We start from the raw sequence: 15,883 nt of genomic DNA, 5'->3' as shown, positions 1-15,883 counted from the left end.
TCTGTGCAAAAAGGGCTCCTTATATACAGAGATAACCAAAAGCTGATATTCCAGTAAATGCCAGTGATGACACTCGGGACACTCTTTGTAAGAACAATGCTTTCAAGCAGTGTTATTCTATCATGTACATATTATAACACATATCATCTATATCATTTATATGTTTGTATCATTTATATGTTTAATGATCTTAAACCAAGAGTCTGATTAAATTGGTTTGGGGGGAATATCCATTTGTACATATTCAAAGTTTTCCAGCTGACTCCAATGTGCAGCCAGCACAAAAATTCTTCCATTATCCTAACAGTAGTAATGTGAATTTTTAGACTTGAAAATTATTTTGTTCCAATTTTGGTCAAAGTATTGTAGATATTTACTAAAAATTGCTAAAAAATATACATGTAAAAATATCCATTCATTATTTTAGCATACAAGAATATTTGTATGTCCTTCAGTATTTAATGACAGCTTCCACATTTTGAACAGGTTCTAATGATTTTATTGCTAATTTCACAATCACCCATTAAAGTATGAAATTTTTGCTTAAAGACATATACAAAAATAAATTCAAAAATCTAAAAAAGTAGTTTCAAACTACATTGTTCTTTTTTCCAGATAATTATTGTTCTGAAGATACTGACTTTTTAATACCCTAATTTTTCTTTATTAACTCATATTTCCCTATTACTAAACAACACTCAACAAAACCAGTTTCTAAAACATTCAGAATCTAGTATTTCATCTAAAAAACATTTTCCTCGATTATTTCTCTAATAGATGATAAAAAATATTGACTACCAGTGGAATAGCTACAAAATGATAAATTTATGGTATATGCTTTTGAAATCAATATGAAAACACCTTGGTCCAAATATTCAACATAATTCTAAAGGAATTAATTTACTATTATCATTAATTTAGACTGAGGAAATATATCAAATACTTGAGTCTACTGAAATTCAAGTTTATAATTATCAATTTCAATGAAGTGTTACAATTTGAGCATTATTTTTGTGAAAACTTTTAAAACAGACTTTTCTCCTAATACCTAGTGAAAAAGGTAAGTAAACTTTAAGAATAAGCACGTGATCTGCAATGTACAAATAAAAGTCAGATAAATCACACATGCACTTTTCATGAAGAGAACTATCTTTTCCTAAACCCAGGTCATTACCATTAGCATATCTATAACAATGCATAAACACGCATCACTATGATTTAAAACTTGCTAGCTTATGATATCTAACGTACAATAAAATTCCAATAAGAACAATCAACACCAATTGAACAAAAATGCCTTCAAAATAATATAGATGCTTGACTGTGTGTGCATGAGTATTTTAAAACTGTTTAGGAGAAAAAAGTAAGAATAATTAAAAGTTAAGGAGAACAATACCACATATTAAATATTCATTTAAAAATTTACAAGACAGCTACATTTGACTGAGGGAATGTGTATCTAATGGAAGACAGTAAAGAAAAAGCTTACCTACTCTAAACCCTTGAAGTAATAGAAAATTTGAACTTCTTACCATCTCCAGCAAAAATAAGTAGCACATTTTAAAAATATTATTACTGTGAATGATTATACAAGATGAGACTCATCCCAATTCCAGTATCACAGTAACTCTGCACATCAATTCCTAATACATACCTGTAATTGTCCTACTTGTTGTAACAAAGAATGAATTGTTCTTCCTACATAAACTAGACTACTGCCATTCAAAAAATGTAAAATCTATAGACCCCAAATCAGAAGAATCATCCTCCCCAGAGATTTCCTAGACCTTTAAATATGTTTTCCTCCTTTATTTATGTATTTTTAGACCTCTAACAGAAGGATGTGTGGTGAAGCTAAATATAAATCCTAAGCTACTTACATAACAGAACAGAAGTACGTTAAAATATTAGGCAAAAATATGTGTATTGATTGTTTGCTCGCAGGGCATATACAAAGGTGAACTCAGTTCTAAGAGTGAGTTTTCAAGTTGAGACAAAATGGGGTGTTTTTAACGTAAGTACACAAGATTTAATAAATACTGCTTTGATTATAATGTTATAAAGAAGTTACACATTTTCTTTCATTTAATATTTTACAGGGACATTTATTTGGGAAGCAGTTTTTCATGAAGTACAATTAAAATCTGACACCTAAAATTAGAGTTAAAAATCTTAACTCTGGATTAATATAATGAAAAGACCACTTTGAAAAAGCTGAATAAATTTCCTAGTATTTTAGGAACATTTAAATACTTTATTTAAAATGGTTCAATGCCAGCAAAGGGACAGAAAACGGAAAATAACAAACACTATTATTCCCTGGAAGAATTGCATTACCTCCTGTTATCAGAGATTTGTTACAGTAGTTATTTCTCAAATGCATGCTAGAAATTTCACTTTTAAAATTCCCTTTGCTCACAAAGCATTCCACTTTCAATGCAGAACCCACAATACCATTCTTTCTCTTTGGTATATAAATTTGCTGATTCAGGTAAATGCATTAACTATTATTTAGCTAATTAGATATCAAAGGCGCTTGTATTCAGAAATTGTTTATGGTCAATGAAACCTCCAGAAAATGATTAATTAAATGCTTGAGGGCCTGCAGTGCCATCTCTAGTTTAGGCCCCAGGAGAGGAAGTTCAGTAACCATCCAGGAAAGGGGAATTTTATGCATGCTAGAGGTTGGTATTTTTCTAGTTACATGTATTGTTTGGTTAATTTGAGAGCTAATTTTTGGGATATCAACAACCACTGTGCAAATTCTACAAAGCAGTTATATGGTACTCAGAATAAAAGTTTCTGGCTGAACTTTAAGTTTAGTCATTTGGATTTTCCTTCAACTTTGGAGATAAGACTTTCGATAACATCCCATTCTTTCAAGAATAGGATGAGGTAATAAATACAAAACTGCTTTATAAACTATAATGGACACAGAAAGGCAAATTGTCCTTAGAATACTAAAATCTATACCATAAGCATTTCTGTAGATTCTGCTAGCATATATAAATTAAGATACTTTTCCTTTCCTGCCCCACAGATTACTTATTTGAAACCATGACCATTCAGAGAACCTCACTATATTTTAATTTGTCTACTAACAGATCTTCATGATATTATAATTACCTTATTTCTTATAAAAGGCAGCTATTTGTAGTAAAAAGGGCACTGCATTTGTAGTTAAAGACTTGTGACTCTAATCCTAACCATATTAGGTATATCTTGTATTACATATATATTCTTTTATCTCTATAAACCTTACCCTCACCTAATAAGTGGGATAATAACACTTTCCTCAGAGAAATTTTAGGGACAATTAAATGAGATATGCCAAACCTGTCAACTGTAATGGACTTCAGAAATGGAGTTTATTATATAATTAATCACAACTAAAATTAGGAAGATGAAAATCATGATGTGAGAGATCAGCTTTATCATAATTAAAATATATGTAATATCAGTAATGTTTACAAATTAAGCTTTGAAGTTGACTTAGGAAAATGTTAAAGTCATTAATACATGAAAAAATTTTAACTGGCTTAATACAAAACAGATGCTCAAGTATTGGAATAATGAACAGTTGCTTAGATCCAATTGTTAAAGGATGAAGAAAAGGAGCCATCAGAGAAAGAGTAATATAACTTTCTAATAATTTCCACAAAGCCAACAGAAACATCAGGGAATCAGAGAATGGTTCTAATCAGACTATCTATACTTTCAGATATATAGATTAACACTTAACCAAAAATATCTGGACCATGAAATAATTAATGTGGTCAATCATTTGTTTATGCAATATAGCTCTAACCTGAAAATTAGTAGTTTAAGAATTCTTATTAATATGATCACATTTTTATATGTGAGCATAAAGTGCATGCACTATATAAGCCAAATATTTGAGACTGAATTTTTCTTTATCATGAGGCAGATAGGATTTTTACCCTTCTTAAAATTTTCTTCTCATGATTCAAGATATCTCTGAATATGTTTCTGTGAAATTATCTTGCATTTTAGCTTAAAATTATTTAAGCCAAATAAGTTATGGAATAAACTTTAATCTTTATATTCTAAGAGGTTATGAGATTCCAGATTTATTGCTTCTTGAGATTTTTTTTTTGAATTTTGCGTTCCTAACAAAGGTATCTAAATAATAACAGGATTGAGAAACAACTATAAATGTAAATATGTAAGAGGATCCCCTAAATGATAGGGTTTTGTTAAAGCACAAAAAAATTCAGAGTTATTTTAAATAGACTAATGGATGGTGAGAAATAACAAGCTATTTAATATACTAAGTACTGGTCATCAGTTAAATTTTCCAAATCTTAAGAGTTACACACACTTGGATTTTTGCATAAAGCTTCAGGTATTAGAAACACTTTCTAAACACCATTATGTTTGGTGTATCCTTATCCTATAACACTGCATTGACCTGATGTTACATACCTCAGAGAAAGTTGAGTTAAAATTCTTGAGAGTTTTGAAAGCAACAACAAATCACGCACACTACAGAATGTCGTGCCTTAGTATTATGGAAAAAGGATATTCAGAGTCTTGGGAAATTCAGACCAGACTATGTTTATCATCTGTGTTAAATAACAATAAAAATGTTTCTGAAGAAAGTCTCCAAAGTCACTGATGACAGGGCAAAAAATGCTTTCTACATATAATAATTTAAGAGGAATACATTTCATGCCTGCATATGACTTGAGGCCTACTGACAGAAACTTCTCCCTCAGAATTTAAATATAGAATAATAAAGTATTGTGGGTAACAAATCATAAAATTGAGACTCTTAGGGACACTTTCTTTTTTCTAACTTAATGACTCTTCATAAATAAGAATTTGGGAAGTGCTGTACACAGGAGGGAAATATTTTACTGCAACTTTCCAACTGACCAGGCTTCCACATTGACACTGAGTATTCCATTCACGTGGGAGAACAGGCTGTCACGTGCAAAGCCTCGGAATAACCAGCCAGGAAACCCTGTGGAAAAAATTGGGGTTTATTTGCTTTCATTGTTTGGGGACTGGCTATTAACCACAGGTTTAAGAAATAGTAGTGCTGGGCAAGTTTCACAGCGAGACATTACAAGAAAGCACTCTAGATACAAATATTTGTGATAGAAAATGTTAGTTTTTATCCAGACCTCACACTCAGGCAAACTAATAAAACAGTATTAACTTGCAACAATAATGGTGAATGTCAATTTAATTTCTACCTGACTATATACCCCAAAAATATGGAAATGAAAAATATGGAGATCGGTATATTATTATCATTTCAGTGATAAAAATAAGAATAAAGGTCAGGGATGATAAAGATGAATTGTAAGGGTATACAGAATAAAATAGGAGTACTTATGAAGGATTGGTACTGCTTATCATGTTTAGCCATTTAGAAAAAACGAAAATAAATTTACATTCTAGCAAATACTTTGGTAAGAAATAGATGTTTTGAAACCAGAACTCCCTCAAAGCAAGTTATTTCAATATTTTTTCTTTTCTTGTTTTGTGTTTGTTTAGCCATGCAAACAAATAATTTATAAATATAAAAGGACTTTTTGTTTTCTTTAAAATGGAAATTCCTTGACTGGCAGTGAGAAATCACTATGCATAAAAATTTGGAAAATATTTTATTTAATGCCTCAGCATTGTTCTAGAAAAAAACTGCTAAGTATCCATATTCATAAACCTTCACAATTATAGTCATAGGAAACCAGGTTGCAAAACACTGCAAGGTCACTGGTCTCAATCTCTGCTGCAGTGCAAAACTGGTCAAGCTGTACAAAGCAGCGCATGTCCCTTCAAGTGTACTCCAACACAACACTGATAGAAGCAAAAGATTCATGATAAAACACAAAAGTAAATGAGGGAAAAGAAGCAATATTCATAAGTGCATATAGATGGTACATACACATTTCATTGTAAAGCAAAATGAGTTAAAAGTTGGTCAAAGTTGAAGCTACAGACTCAAGAAAGGACCCATCTTCCTGAGTTCCTAAATATTCAAAGTTTAGATTAATGAATTATTTCCAACAAAAAATATTGCCAAATATCTTCAGCTTAGCATATATTTTCATAACAAAAACTGTTACTTTAACAAAGCAGGAAGTCTTACTGGCTTAGGCCTAACAGGCTGAACAGCTCTGGTTTCTTGGCTTCTCTGAGAAAAACTGGATAGTCCTATATTCCAGAACGCACCCTTGTTAGAGAATCCTATTACCAATTACTTCGCCTCATTAAACTACCCTCCAAGCACCTTTCAGAGAATATAACCTTGAATGCACTGCCCCTCAATATTTCTCAAATTTCTAACGTACAGCAATAGCTACAGAGGCCTTCCTAAAGAATATGTAGTAAATCAACTTGGATTATCTAAAATCTATCTCTGAATTAATCCCGAGTATCAGACAACTATGCACTCATCGTCTACACTTTTCATAGAGTCCCTTCCTCTCGCTGCTCCCCCAACTGCTTTCCTCTATTGTGCTTCAACGCTATTACTTCACAGGGCTTACTGCATGGAGACTGTTGCTGCTGCTCATGACATCACATCGCATCTTCTCTATGAAATGTAAACTCCTCTCTGGTGTCACTATCAGGTGGAATTAATGTGCACTTAAACAACTGGTTTACTTTCAGGCTATGGATGCTATATATTTTGTAACCGATGGCATTTTTCTCAAAGCATAGCTGTTAGAATGTTTATGGTTAAATCTATAGCCTAGATTTCTATCCTTATTTTCCCTCACCTATTCTTTCTATATATTTCAAATTTATTTCACACAGTCACATTTTTACATGTTGCTAGCTAATTTAAACATTACACATTAAAGTAGGTTTTAAAGTGAGAGCTAAAATGAAATTAAATGAATATGAATCAAAACAGATCATTTAATACACTTATTTAACTGTTTTTCATCAAACATAGATTTTTTTTCCACCCAACAAATTCAAAATATCTTTGATGCAATGGTAAGAACATAACTAAATGGAATTGATGTATAGGTATTTGCTAATTTATAGGTTAAATAGCAGAATTCCATAAGCGGCAAATTGTTATTCCATTTGAGAGTTTTTACAAAGGAATGGGAAATTTAAAAAAAGGAAAAAGGCTTTCAATCTGGCAAAACCAAATGATAAATTCTGAACTCCCAGGTTTCAGAAGCACACTAGGCCCTGACTCAAAATTTTAGACACAATCATGAGACGGTTTCTCTGGTTTTCAATCCCACAGGACGATTACAGAGGCACACTGTAAAACAGCAAAAGACACAAACAAGCACACTGACAGCAGTAAGAGCTACAAGGATTACAGGGAAGGTAAAGGGAAACTAAAAAAAAATTAAAATCCAATGTAAAAAACAAACTGGTTAGGGGTTTACCTGCCCTAGAGAGTGTGATACAGAAAGTAGACCTATGGACGTAACTATACTACTGTATTAAAGGTCAACATAATAACAGATATTAAAACAATATCTAATAGGCAGCAACAACAAAAAGATTACTTCTTCACGTTGTGAACTTTCATGAAATTAAAGATGGAATACTTTTCACATCCTTCCTGATTTAAAAGAGAAAAAAGCAATAGGGAAATGTACAATTCTATTATGAAAGGTCTAAATTAAAACAATGTAAACTACAGCAACAGAACAAAGAGCTGGTTGGCAAATATTTAGCACCTTGGAAAAAACAATCTAGAATGGAGTGATTAAAGGTAAGTGTTCATAATTCTAAAATTGAATCATTACTTGGTAATGTACCACAAAACCAGAAATATGTAGTGACTTTATCAAACAATGCTGCAGATTTGTCACTTATGAAAGTAAGGACTAAATGTACTGTAAATATTAATTCTTGTTTTCTCCCTTTGCATGTTCTATTTTTTGACACTTTATGAAGATAGTACAACAAATGGAAAATAGAGGATTAAATGCTCTTCACATAATGTCCTACGCACAAATTGTTAGAACTGTCTTTTCAAGCTTCTTAACCAAAATTAATGTCTCTTAGTAAGAGCAAAACAAAGTGAACAAAACTACTTTTCCTAGGGTATTATGTAACTGAATTAAACAGTGAAATTAAATTAAGAGATAGTTGGTGATACAAAATTAATTCACACACTGTTAGCAGTGAAACCTAAAACATTCAATGAAATTAAATGTGAAAATTGAATTTACTCTTTGAACTCTATTCTACTATAAAAATATTAAATTGAATGTGATTTCTGTAATATCAAAAATAAACATTATTTTTCACAAAAGTTTTCTAATGCATATTCTCTAGGTCCATAATAAAAATGTCCAATCAAGGTGGTGCAACGTCCCCCACAAAGATCGTAAAAATATTAAATATTTCTCTCAATAAAAATAAGCACATTTAAGATTGATTTAAGAATTCTACCCATCTTAACAATATGAGATCATTATACTGCATCTGATTTCCATATAAACCAACCCAAATGTAAGAAAATGCCATACTTATCACAGAAAGATTGAGCTAGGGAAATGCATGGAACTCACAAGAGATACCAATTAATATAAAGATTATAACAGTTCTAGTATTGAGAAAAAAAGCAAAATTTTCCTTCTTCTTTCTCAAAATACATAGATATACTTAGTTTATTTATATTGCAAATCAAATTAAAGGCTAATCTCTACTTTAAAATGAGAGAGTCAATCTCCCGAACTCAACTTTATTTTCTTTTTATCTGGCAAGAATGTAAGAGCAGTTAAATTTAGTTATATGATTTTTATTATTCATGCTTGAAATACATTTGCAAAGAAGTTGGATTAAGATAATTGTTGAAAAAGCATTCTAAAGGTTGAGTACTCATTTTTCAAATAGCAAACTCAATACTACCCTAGCCTATTTTGCATTTTTACTGCTGAAAGGGATAAAACATTCAAAAACAAAATCTTGCTGGCCTTTAGGACTTCATTTATTACCAAGCAGTTTCACAGTTCTATTTGTTTTCAAACTAATATACTAATTTTTGGATGACAAAAAAGTATGTATTACATATCCACCCATACCCACACCATCAGCTTTCTGAGCCTTCTACAATCCTTGATTGTAATTATCATCAGATCATATTTTAGATTAAACATCCATATGTGCAGTTAGTTTATACGCATAAAACCCCTATCCACTGCAATTTAACTTTGTAAAATGAGCTAGGAAAAATGTGGAGAATCAAGTTAATAATATGTTCAAAGACTCTATACAGCAAACTCAAAAAGGACAACTTCAAGCAAAAACTCCAAAGACAGATACTTTTATTTCGTGCTCAATTTTCCATCATTTCTAAGTCCTCACTGAATAGCTGTGATTACAGAAGAATTCCTTAGGCTAAAATAAACCATGCTGAGATCTCTATAACTAAAGGTATGCTCTAGAGTAGCCTTGAGTCAGACAATTACAATGTGTTTGTCAAAAGAAGTCAGCTATCACAAGACACCTAGCTTCTGTCAAGTCATTCTGAACAGAAATAAGGCCTAGCCAGCGGGTTCACATGAAGCCCAGGGCCCTATGCATTTAGAAAGCACTCTGAGTCACATCTGAGTTTTCGGTCACTCCTAATCCCTTTACTTATACCAATGTGTCTAATCATCATTTATTTTTGTTTTGGAGATTCAAGATTTGGGTTTATTTTTTTTTTTACTATGAGGCAAAATAGCATAGTCAATGGAAATAACAAATGGTAATTGTTTAGGTTTTTTTTTTGGGGGGGGTGGTGCATGGTCTTGGAATAGAACCCAGGTCTCCCACAGGGAAGGTGAACATTCTACCACTGAACTACCTGAGTTTATATTTTAAGCAAGAACATTTTGAAGCACATCTTAGATTTATTCACTAACCTTTGATGAGAAATGGCTTACCTTTCTGTGACCACGACATTTTCTATCACTGAATGTCAAACACGTTGTTGTGACCTTTTAGACAAGGCTTATTACCTGGGGTAAGCGAATCCTTTCATGTAGTCCATATTCAGGTTTAGGGGGTCGATGCACTCTCAAATTTTGTGTGAAATGTGGTTTGCATAAGTATTTTTCTAGGGAGAGTTCATTTCTTCTTTTAATTCTCTGAAGGGACAATGATCTCTCCCCAAATTAAAAACAATGGTTAAAGAATCTGGAAGAATGAGTGACTCAGACTAGGACATTGTTGTATTGCCAATGTATTTTATCTTTTGCTCACAGAATTATCCTCTCCTACAAGTCCTCAGCCTCAGCAGTATGTTTTCATTAACATCCCTATTTAACGTAGGCACTTAGGAAATCAAGAAACCATACTCAGAGAAAATAAGCTCAGTGACTACATGTAGAGGGCAAAAAAATTCATCCTAAAAGCACCTTCATGAACAATCAAGGCTCTAGTAAATCATAATTTCTAAAAGCCTTTAATATAGGCTAGGTGACAGAAATATAACAGATAGATATACTAATCTCTCTTCCCTGACGAGGTCATTAAACAATCTCAAGTGACACACACAGAAAAAAAGAAAGAAAAAATAGTAAACTTGATATAATCTAAAAGTCATTAGAAAACATAAGTTTGAAATAAAAGTAAAATTTTAGAATGGAACCAAAACTGTTTCAATTTTGACCTGCTTCGAGGTTAAGAACAAACTTTAAGAGCTGATAATTCTCGGGAAGAAAATAAAGCAACAACAATGAAAGACTAACAGCCTCTGTTACAAAAAATTTCAAAAGCTTATATGATATGTATATGATAAAGTATTATACTATTGAAAACATGTAAAGTATATGATAAAGTACTATACTATTGAAAACATGTTAGGTAAAATCCACCAGCTATTACAATCAATACACCTTCCTTCCTCAAGTTAGGTTTGATATTTAAAATTTTTAGTCTCAGAAGAACTTATCGTCTAAGTGCTTAAAACTCATTGAACTCATACTGTATCCTTCTCTGACACAACCAACTGAAATTGGTTTGAAATTGGAAGAACACCAGCCTCTTCTCTGCAAGGAGGACTTTATCCTGCTGCAATGAATGTGATGCCTCTTTACTACTTCAAGGAGTAGAGGCTAATGGCACAGTGCCCTTAAAGAACCTAGAACTGGCCCAGCATGTATTTGGCAAAACAGTTACAAATGAGGCAAAAGATTTATCAGCTTAATTTAAAAGAACTATAATCTCCCTTTCTAAAATCCTCAGATGACAAAGCACTGTGAAATTAACTAAACACTGAAATTCTTTGATTTCATTTCTGCAAACAATTGACCAAATCACTTATTTTATGATTACGTCAATTCCTATTTTCAAGATAAAAGATGACCTACTTGAACAAGGCTATCCAAAATATGAACCCATTTCACTAGCCTACAGCTTATAAGGCATGATAATAAGTGTTACTAACGTCTTCTTGACTATTGATGCTATATGAATCAATCACATTGCTTTTCTTTTGTCTCTCATGTGCATAAGTGCTAGAGCATATGCTCTGGGCCTTCCTCTGCTAATTATGCGTACCTACATAAAGAAGGCCCAATAAGTATGAACATTATCAGGAGATTCATGATCTTTATCAACTAGCAATTATTAACCACTCTATAAACATATGATGCAATTTAAAATTAAGTCCTACTTTTATCTATAAGTAATATATTTAATTAGTCTAGACTCATGAATGTTAACTAGCACTTTGTAGCAATCTGATTCGTACTTTTGCACATGGCAGGTAGCTACTTCTTTTCTAGTGGCCTCTGATCCTTTGAATTTTGAGTTCACCCTCAACAAGGAGTGAACGCCAGAAAATCATATGCTGAGAAAAGTAAGGCAGGAGCTTACCTCAACCACCTTCAGCAGAAACAACTGTACATGAGAAGGAGGAGAGCATCCGTCCCTGGCAGGTTTTCAGAGAGCACCAGCCTCTTTTCTGCAAGGAGAACTTTTTCCTGCTGCAATGAATAGGTGATGCCTCTTTACTACCCAAAGGAACAGAGGCTAATGGCACAGTGCCCTTAGAGCACCTAGAACTGGTCCAGCATGTATTTGGCAAAATAATTATAAATGAGGCAAGAGATTTATCAGCTTACTTTAAAAGAACTATAACCTCCATTTCTAAAATCCTCAGCTAATAAAGCAATGTAAGGAAGGAAAAAAAGGAAGGAAGGAAGGGAGAAGATAAAAGAGAGAGGTTTAGGTTTTTCTCTCCCTTCATAAACAGAACTTCATATCGTTAAAGATTTTTAAATAGTGTCTCTTTCTGCACAAAAGTTAACATCAGACTATCTCAATCATCTGAAAAATATGCCATTCCCACTGAGAATAACCAGAAAGTCTTTTTTCAAAGTGGAAAAGAGGCCAAAAGGGGTTAGTCAGTACTCTTTTCACCCAAGGTCGCATACCTTAATCTCTGACCCATCAGACTATATTTCCCTTTCCGTCTCTCTGTCTGGGTATCAACTGTTCCCCATATCTCAATAGCTTTCCCTTCGGTCCATGGCTCAAAATCACACAAAAACAGACATTTCCTCAAATATACTCTATAATCAGGATTGTCAATCAGGAGAAGCTAGGCCTTGAAAGCTTTTGTCTGAATACTTCAAAGGAGTTCTTTCCAAAATAACAATTTATAAACTTATATTTTTCTATTTTTAAAAAGATTAAGCTCTGAAGCCTTCTAGTTTTGATGAAATTCATTAAACAGGAGAAATAGTCTGTATTTGGTCATTCAGAAAAGGAAAATGTATACTTTCTGAATTAAATGTGTATTATACATATATCAGATTGAGTTAAACATAATACTAAAATGTCAGTAATTTAATGTAGATTCCAGATATACATTTAAAACCTGAAAATGATTTCATCTAATACAACTAGATTATGACCGTGGCATCCTAAAATGACAATATATTTGTGTAATTTCCATGTTCAAAACAAAATATCCCTTATTTTTTTACTTATAGACTCTAAATGAAGCATTTTAACATCTTATTTTTGGATAATTAAGCATCATATTCCATTAGTACTATATATATCCACTAGATTAGTATTACAATTTAGTTTACCTGTTCCTGAGTGCAACGAACGAAGTAGTAGAAACTGTAGAAACCCAGTAAACATAACAGCAGCATCGGAGTGCTTAAATAAATGCTACTGGCATCAAATTACTAAATTCCAGTTAGAAATGGTAGCAAATCCACAGCACAATCAAGAATCCACCAAAGTACAAAAGAGATTTTAAAGTCAAGTCTCTCTGGCCCTTGTATCCTAAATCAAAACCAAGAAAAGCCTGCAGTATTCAACATTATACAACGGTGACACTAAACAAGGCCATATAAGTGCTGCTGTCATCAAAACAGATCTCTGCAGTCTACAGATTCCCACTGATTACCGCATTAATCTATAGTGCTCCGAGCTATACTGAAAGGTTTCCCTGTAGCAAACACCAAAGCTCAGACAGACTCTCAATTAACCATTTCCTGAAACAATGCATAGAAACTGCTACCTTCCTGCGTGCAGAGAGGACGAAATGCTCTGGTCTCTTAAAGCTAGCACAGGAGAAAAGACTCAGGCAGATGCTCTGGGAGCTCCTCCTATTATTTCCCCAGAGGCACTTCACTGAGATATCAATGGGTTAAGACGACAAAGTTGATCAGAACCCTGCCGGCTTGTGAACCACAGCAAACTCACCTGAAATTATTTGGTTTCATTATCAATCCCTGGCAATGGTCCTGCCAAGCCCCGCGTAACAGGGCTTTTCCTCTGCAGTTTCTCTATGTGCGGAATTTCACTCAGTCCAATGACAACAACTGGCACCAGGAAGCATAAACCGGGAGTGCATGAGTGGTTTTTGGGAACATAGGCAAAGCGCTTCTTCAGGCTTTTCTGGTATGGCCAGCCTAGTGCTAACAGTGGCTCAGCTCCAGGGGGCAAAAGGACAACCCCACATAGATTTTGCCAGGGAACTGGGGATGGGGGCTCATATTGCTGATATTTTTAAAGGTACAGGCTTTTCATGATTGTAGAGACACAATTCAGAGATTTTTCTGACATAGACAGAATAATTATCCTGTCATTAAGTCATCTACAAATACTTTATCCACCCATATCATCTATTTACAGAACAGTCACCATAAGAAAATTGGTTGAAATTATTTATCACGTAAATCTCATTTCATTTTTATCATGGTATATCACTTACTTTCCAGAAAAAACACAACTATACAATGATACACTTCTCTAATCTGCTGGGGAATACTGACTAAAATGTAGAGGAAGACTGCTTCTAGTTTGTTTTAGAAAATGAAATGACCAAATGATATAGAGAGAATTAAGAATAGTTTTTCATTTATTTATCCTAAATGTGCTATTTACTTAAATTATATATAATTGCATAAAATAATTATCCAAAAAAGAAACAATTAATACGGAACCATGGATCATCTCACTGTCACCAAATCAACTGGAAAATATCAGCCTCAATCAAACTGAATAATCTAAACATTTTCCCCTCTTAAAGGAACAATTTTTTTTGTCTCTATTTAGAATATTTTTTTTCTTTTCCTCATACCTCCAAGTATGCTTTAAATTGGCTAAATTGTTGCTGGGGGGAAGAGAAGGGCAAATAAACATTAATTGAATGCTTGCTACATGTCAAATACTGTGCTAAGTATATTAATTTTATTTAATTCATTTATTTCTCATAAGTATATGGTAAAATCAATATTACTTATCTCACATTAAAGATGAGGATCAGAAAGGTTAACTAACCTGTCCAAGGTCACACAGTTTGTAAGTAACAGAGTTGGGATTTGAATTTTGCTCTGACTTCAAAGTCCATGCAGGAGCTTTTTACTGCACCATAGTTGATAAGATTAATTCCAAGTTGTGCCAGTTTACACTAAAGTGCTAATGACTCACTAGTCTGGAAAACTATGGTGTTTCAGGCAGGACCTACAAACATATATCTCTATTTCCCATATTTGGAGCTGGTGAGGAATTTGAAGAGCAGATAAAGGGGATAAAGACTTGTGCTTGCTGAATTTAAGTTTCTTTCACTATGGTACTGTCATACAGAAGACATACAAAAGTCATGGCCTAGAGACAGATCTGCCAACCCAAAAAATACACTGAAGAGAATAGATGGAAGGGAAATCAAAACTTTCAACAATGAATTTATTCATTTCCCTTAGCTGAAATCGGCACCATGTAATTTTCTGTGATTGAAATTTAAGAATCTGTGTCTCCTCTGATAGGTCTATAGAAACTCTTGACAACTGAACTGAAATATTTTACTATACTTCATACAGTTCTCACTGTGCCTAAGTTTTGAGATCTTTTCTTTATTTCTCTTCTATTACTTTTTTCTTGTTTATCATCTTGTGAGGTCTTATTTCATATTCTAAAGTCATTTTGAATGATGTTTATCTAATACCTATCCTTCATTACACTACACTGATTTATATTAATTTGGTACCGTTAACTTGAGTTCCCTAAAGTGGCAAGATAAAAGGAAATTTGTCAAATGGTAACGTATTTTTTATTTCCAACAGAAAATGTTTTATTAACCAAGCAAGGTCTCTTTAGTAGAATAATAGCTTTCAAAATTACAAAATCAAAATATAAAATCAAAATGAGAAAAGGCTAATTAATATCCTTTCACTCGTTTCTGGGTACCACATCATCTGAAATCCCATGCATAGTAACAGGAGTCATTCACTAAATACATAGAAGTGGTTTAAAAAAGGGTGCTTCTATTTTGATCTCATCAATTCAGAAAATTATGTTAACATATTTATATATTTAAAATATTTCTACCACTCTATCCATTTTGAGCCACATGTATCCCTCCTCTGGACCATATACTTTTCAGCCACTCCAGTGACCAGAAGACTGATTTTCCTTG

General features: G+C 32.9%; 1 protein-coding gene across 9 annotated transcripts in view; it reads right to left on the bottom strand.

Annotated features, from left to right (window-relative positions):
• Positions 1–15,883, bottom strand: part of RIMS1 (regulating synaptic membrane exocytosis 1) — a 490,334-nt gene that overhangs the window by 185,688 nt on the left and 288,763 nt on the right. The window contains exons 1-2 of one of the 9 annotated variants that reach the window (XM_077162215.1): positions 13,669–14,001; positions 4,900–4,987 (exon numbers count right to left, since the gene is read on the bottom strand). The exons of 6 other annotated variants lie outside the window; for them this stretch is intronic. In XM_077162215.1, the coding sequence (XP_077018330.1) occupies positions 4,900–4,930 (31 nt within the window). In that variant the 5' untranslated portion in view covers positions 4,931–4,987; positions 13,669–14,001. Of the gene's footprint in view, positions 1–4,899; positions 4,988–11,820; positions 11,980–13,668; positions 14,002–15,883 lie in introns of those variants that run through there. 2 more of the 9 variants (XM_077162216.1, XM_077162217.1) reach the window with 2 other exon arrangements.

The sequence above is a fragment of the Tamandua tetradactyla genome, chromosome 5 (assembly GCF_023851605.1).
Source record: "Tamandua tetradactyla isolate mTamTet1 chromosome 5, mTamTet1.pri, whole genome shotgun sequence".
NCBI classification, from domain to species: domain Eukaryota; kingdom Metazoa; phylum Chordata; class Mammalia; order Pilosa; family Myrmecophagidae; genus Tamandua; species Tamandua tetradactyla.
The sequence above is the reverse complement of the archived record's forward strand: the minus strand, read 5'-3'. Positions and strand labels throughout refer to the sequence as shown.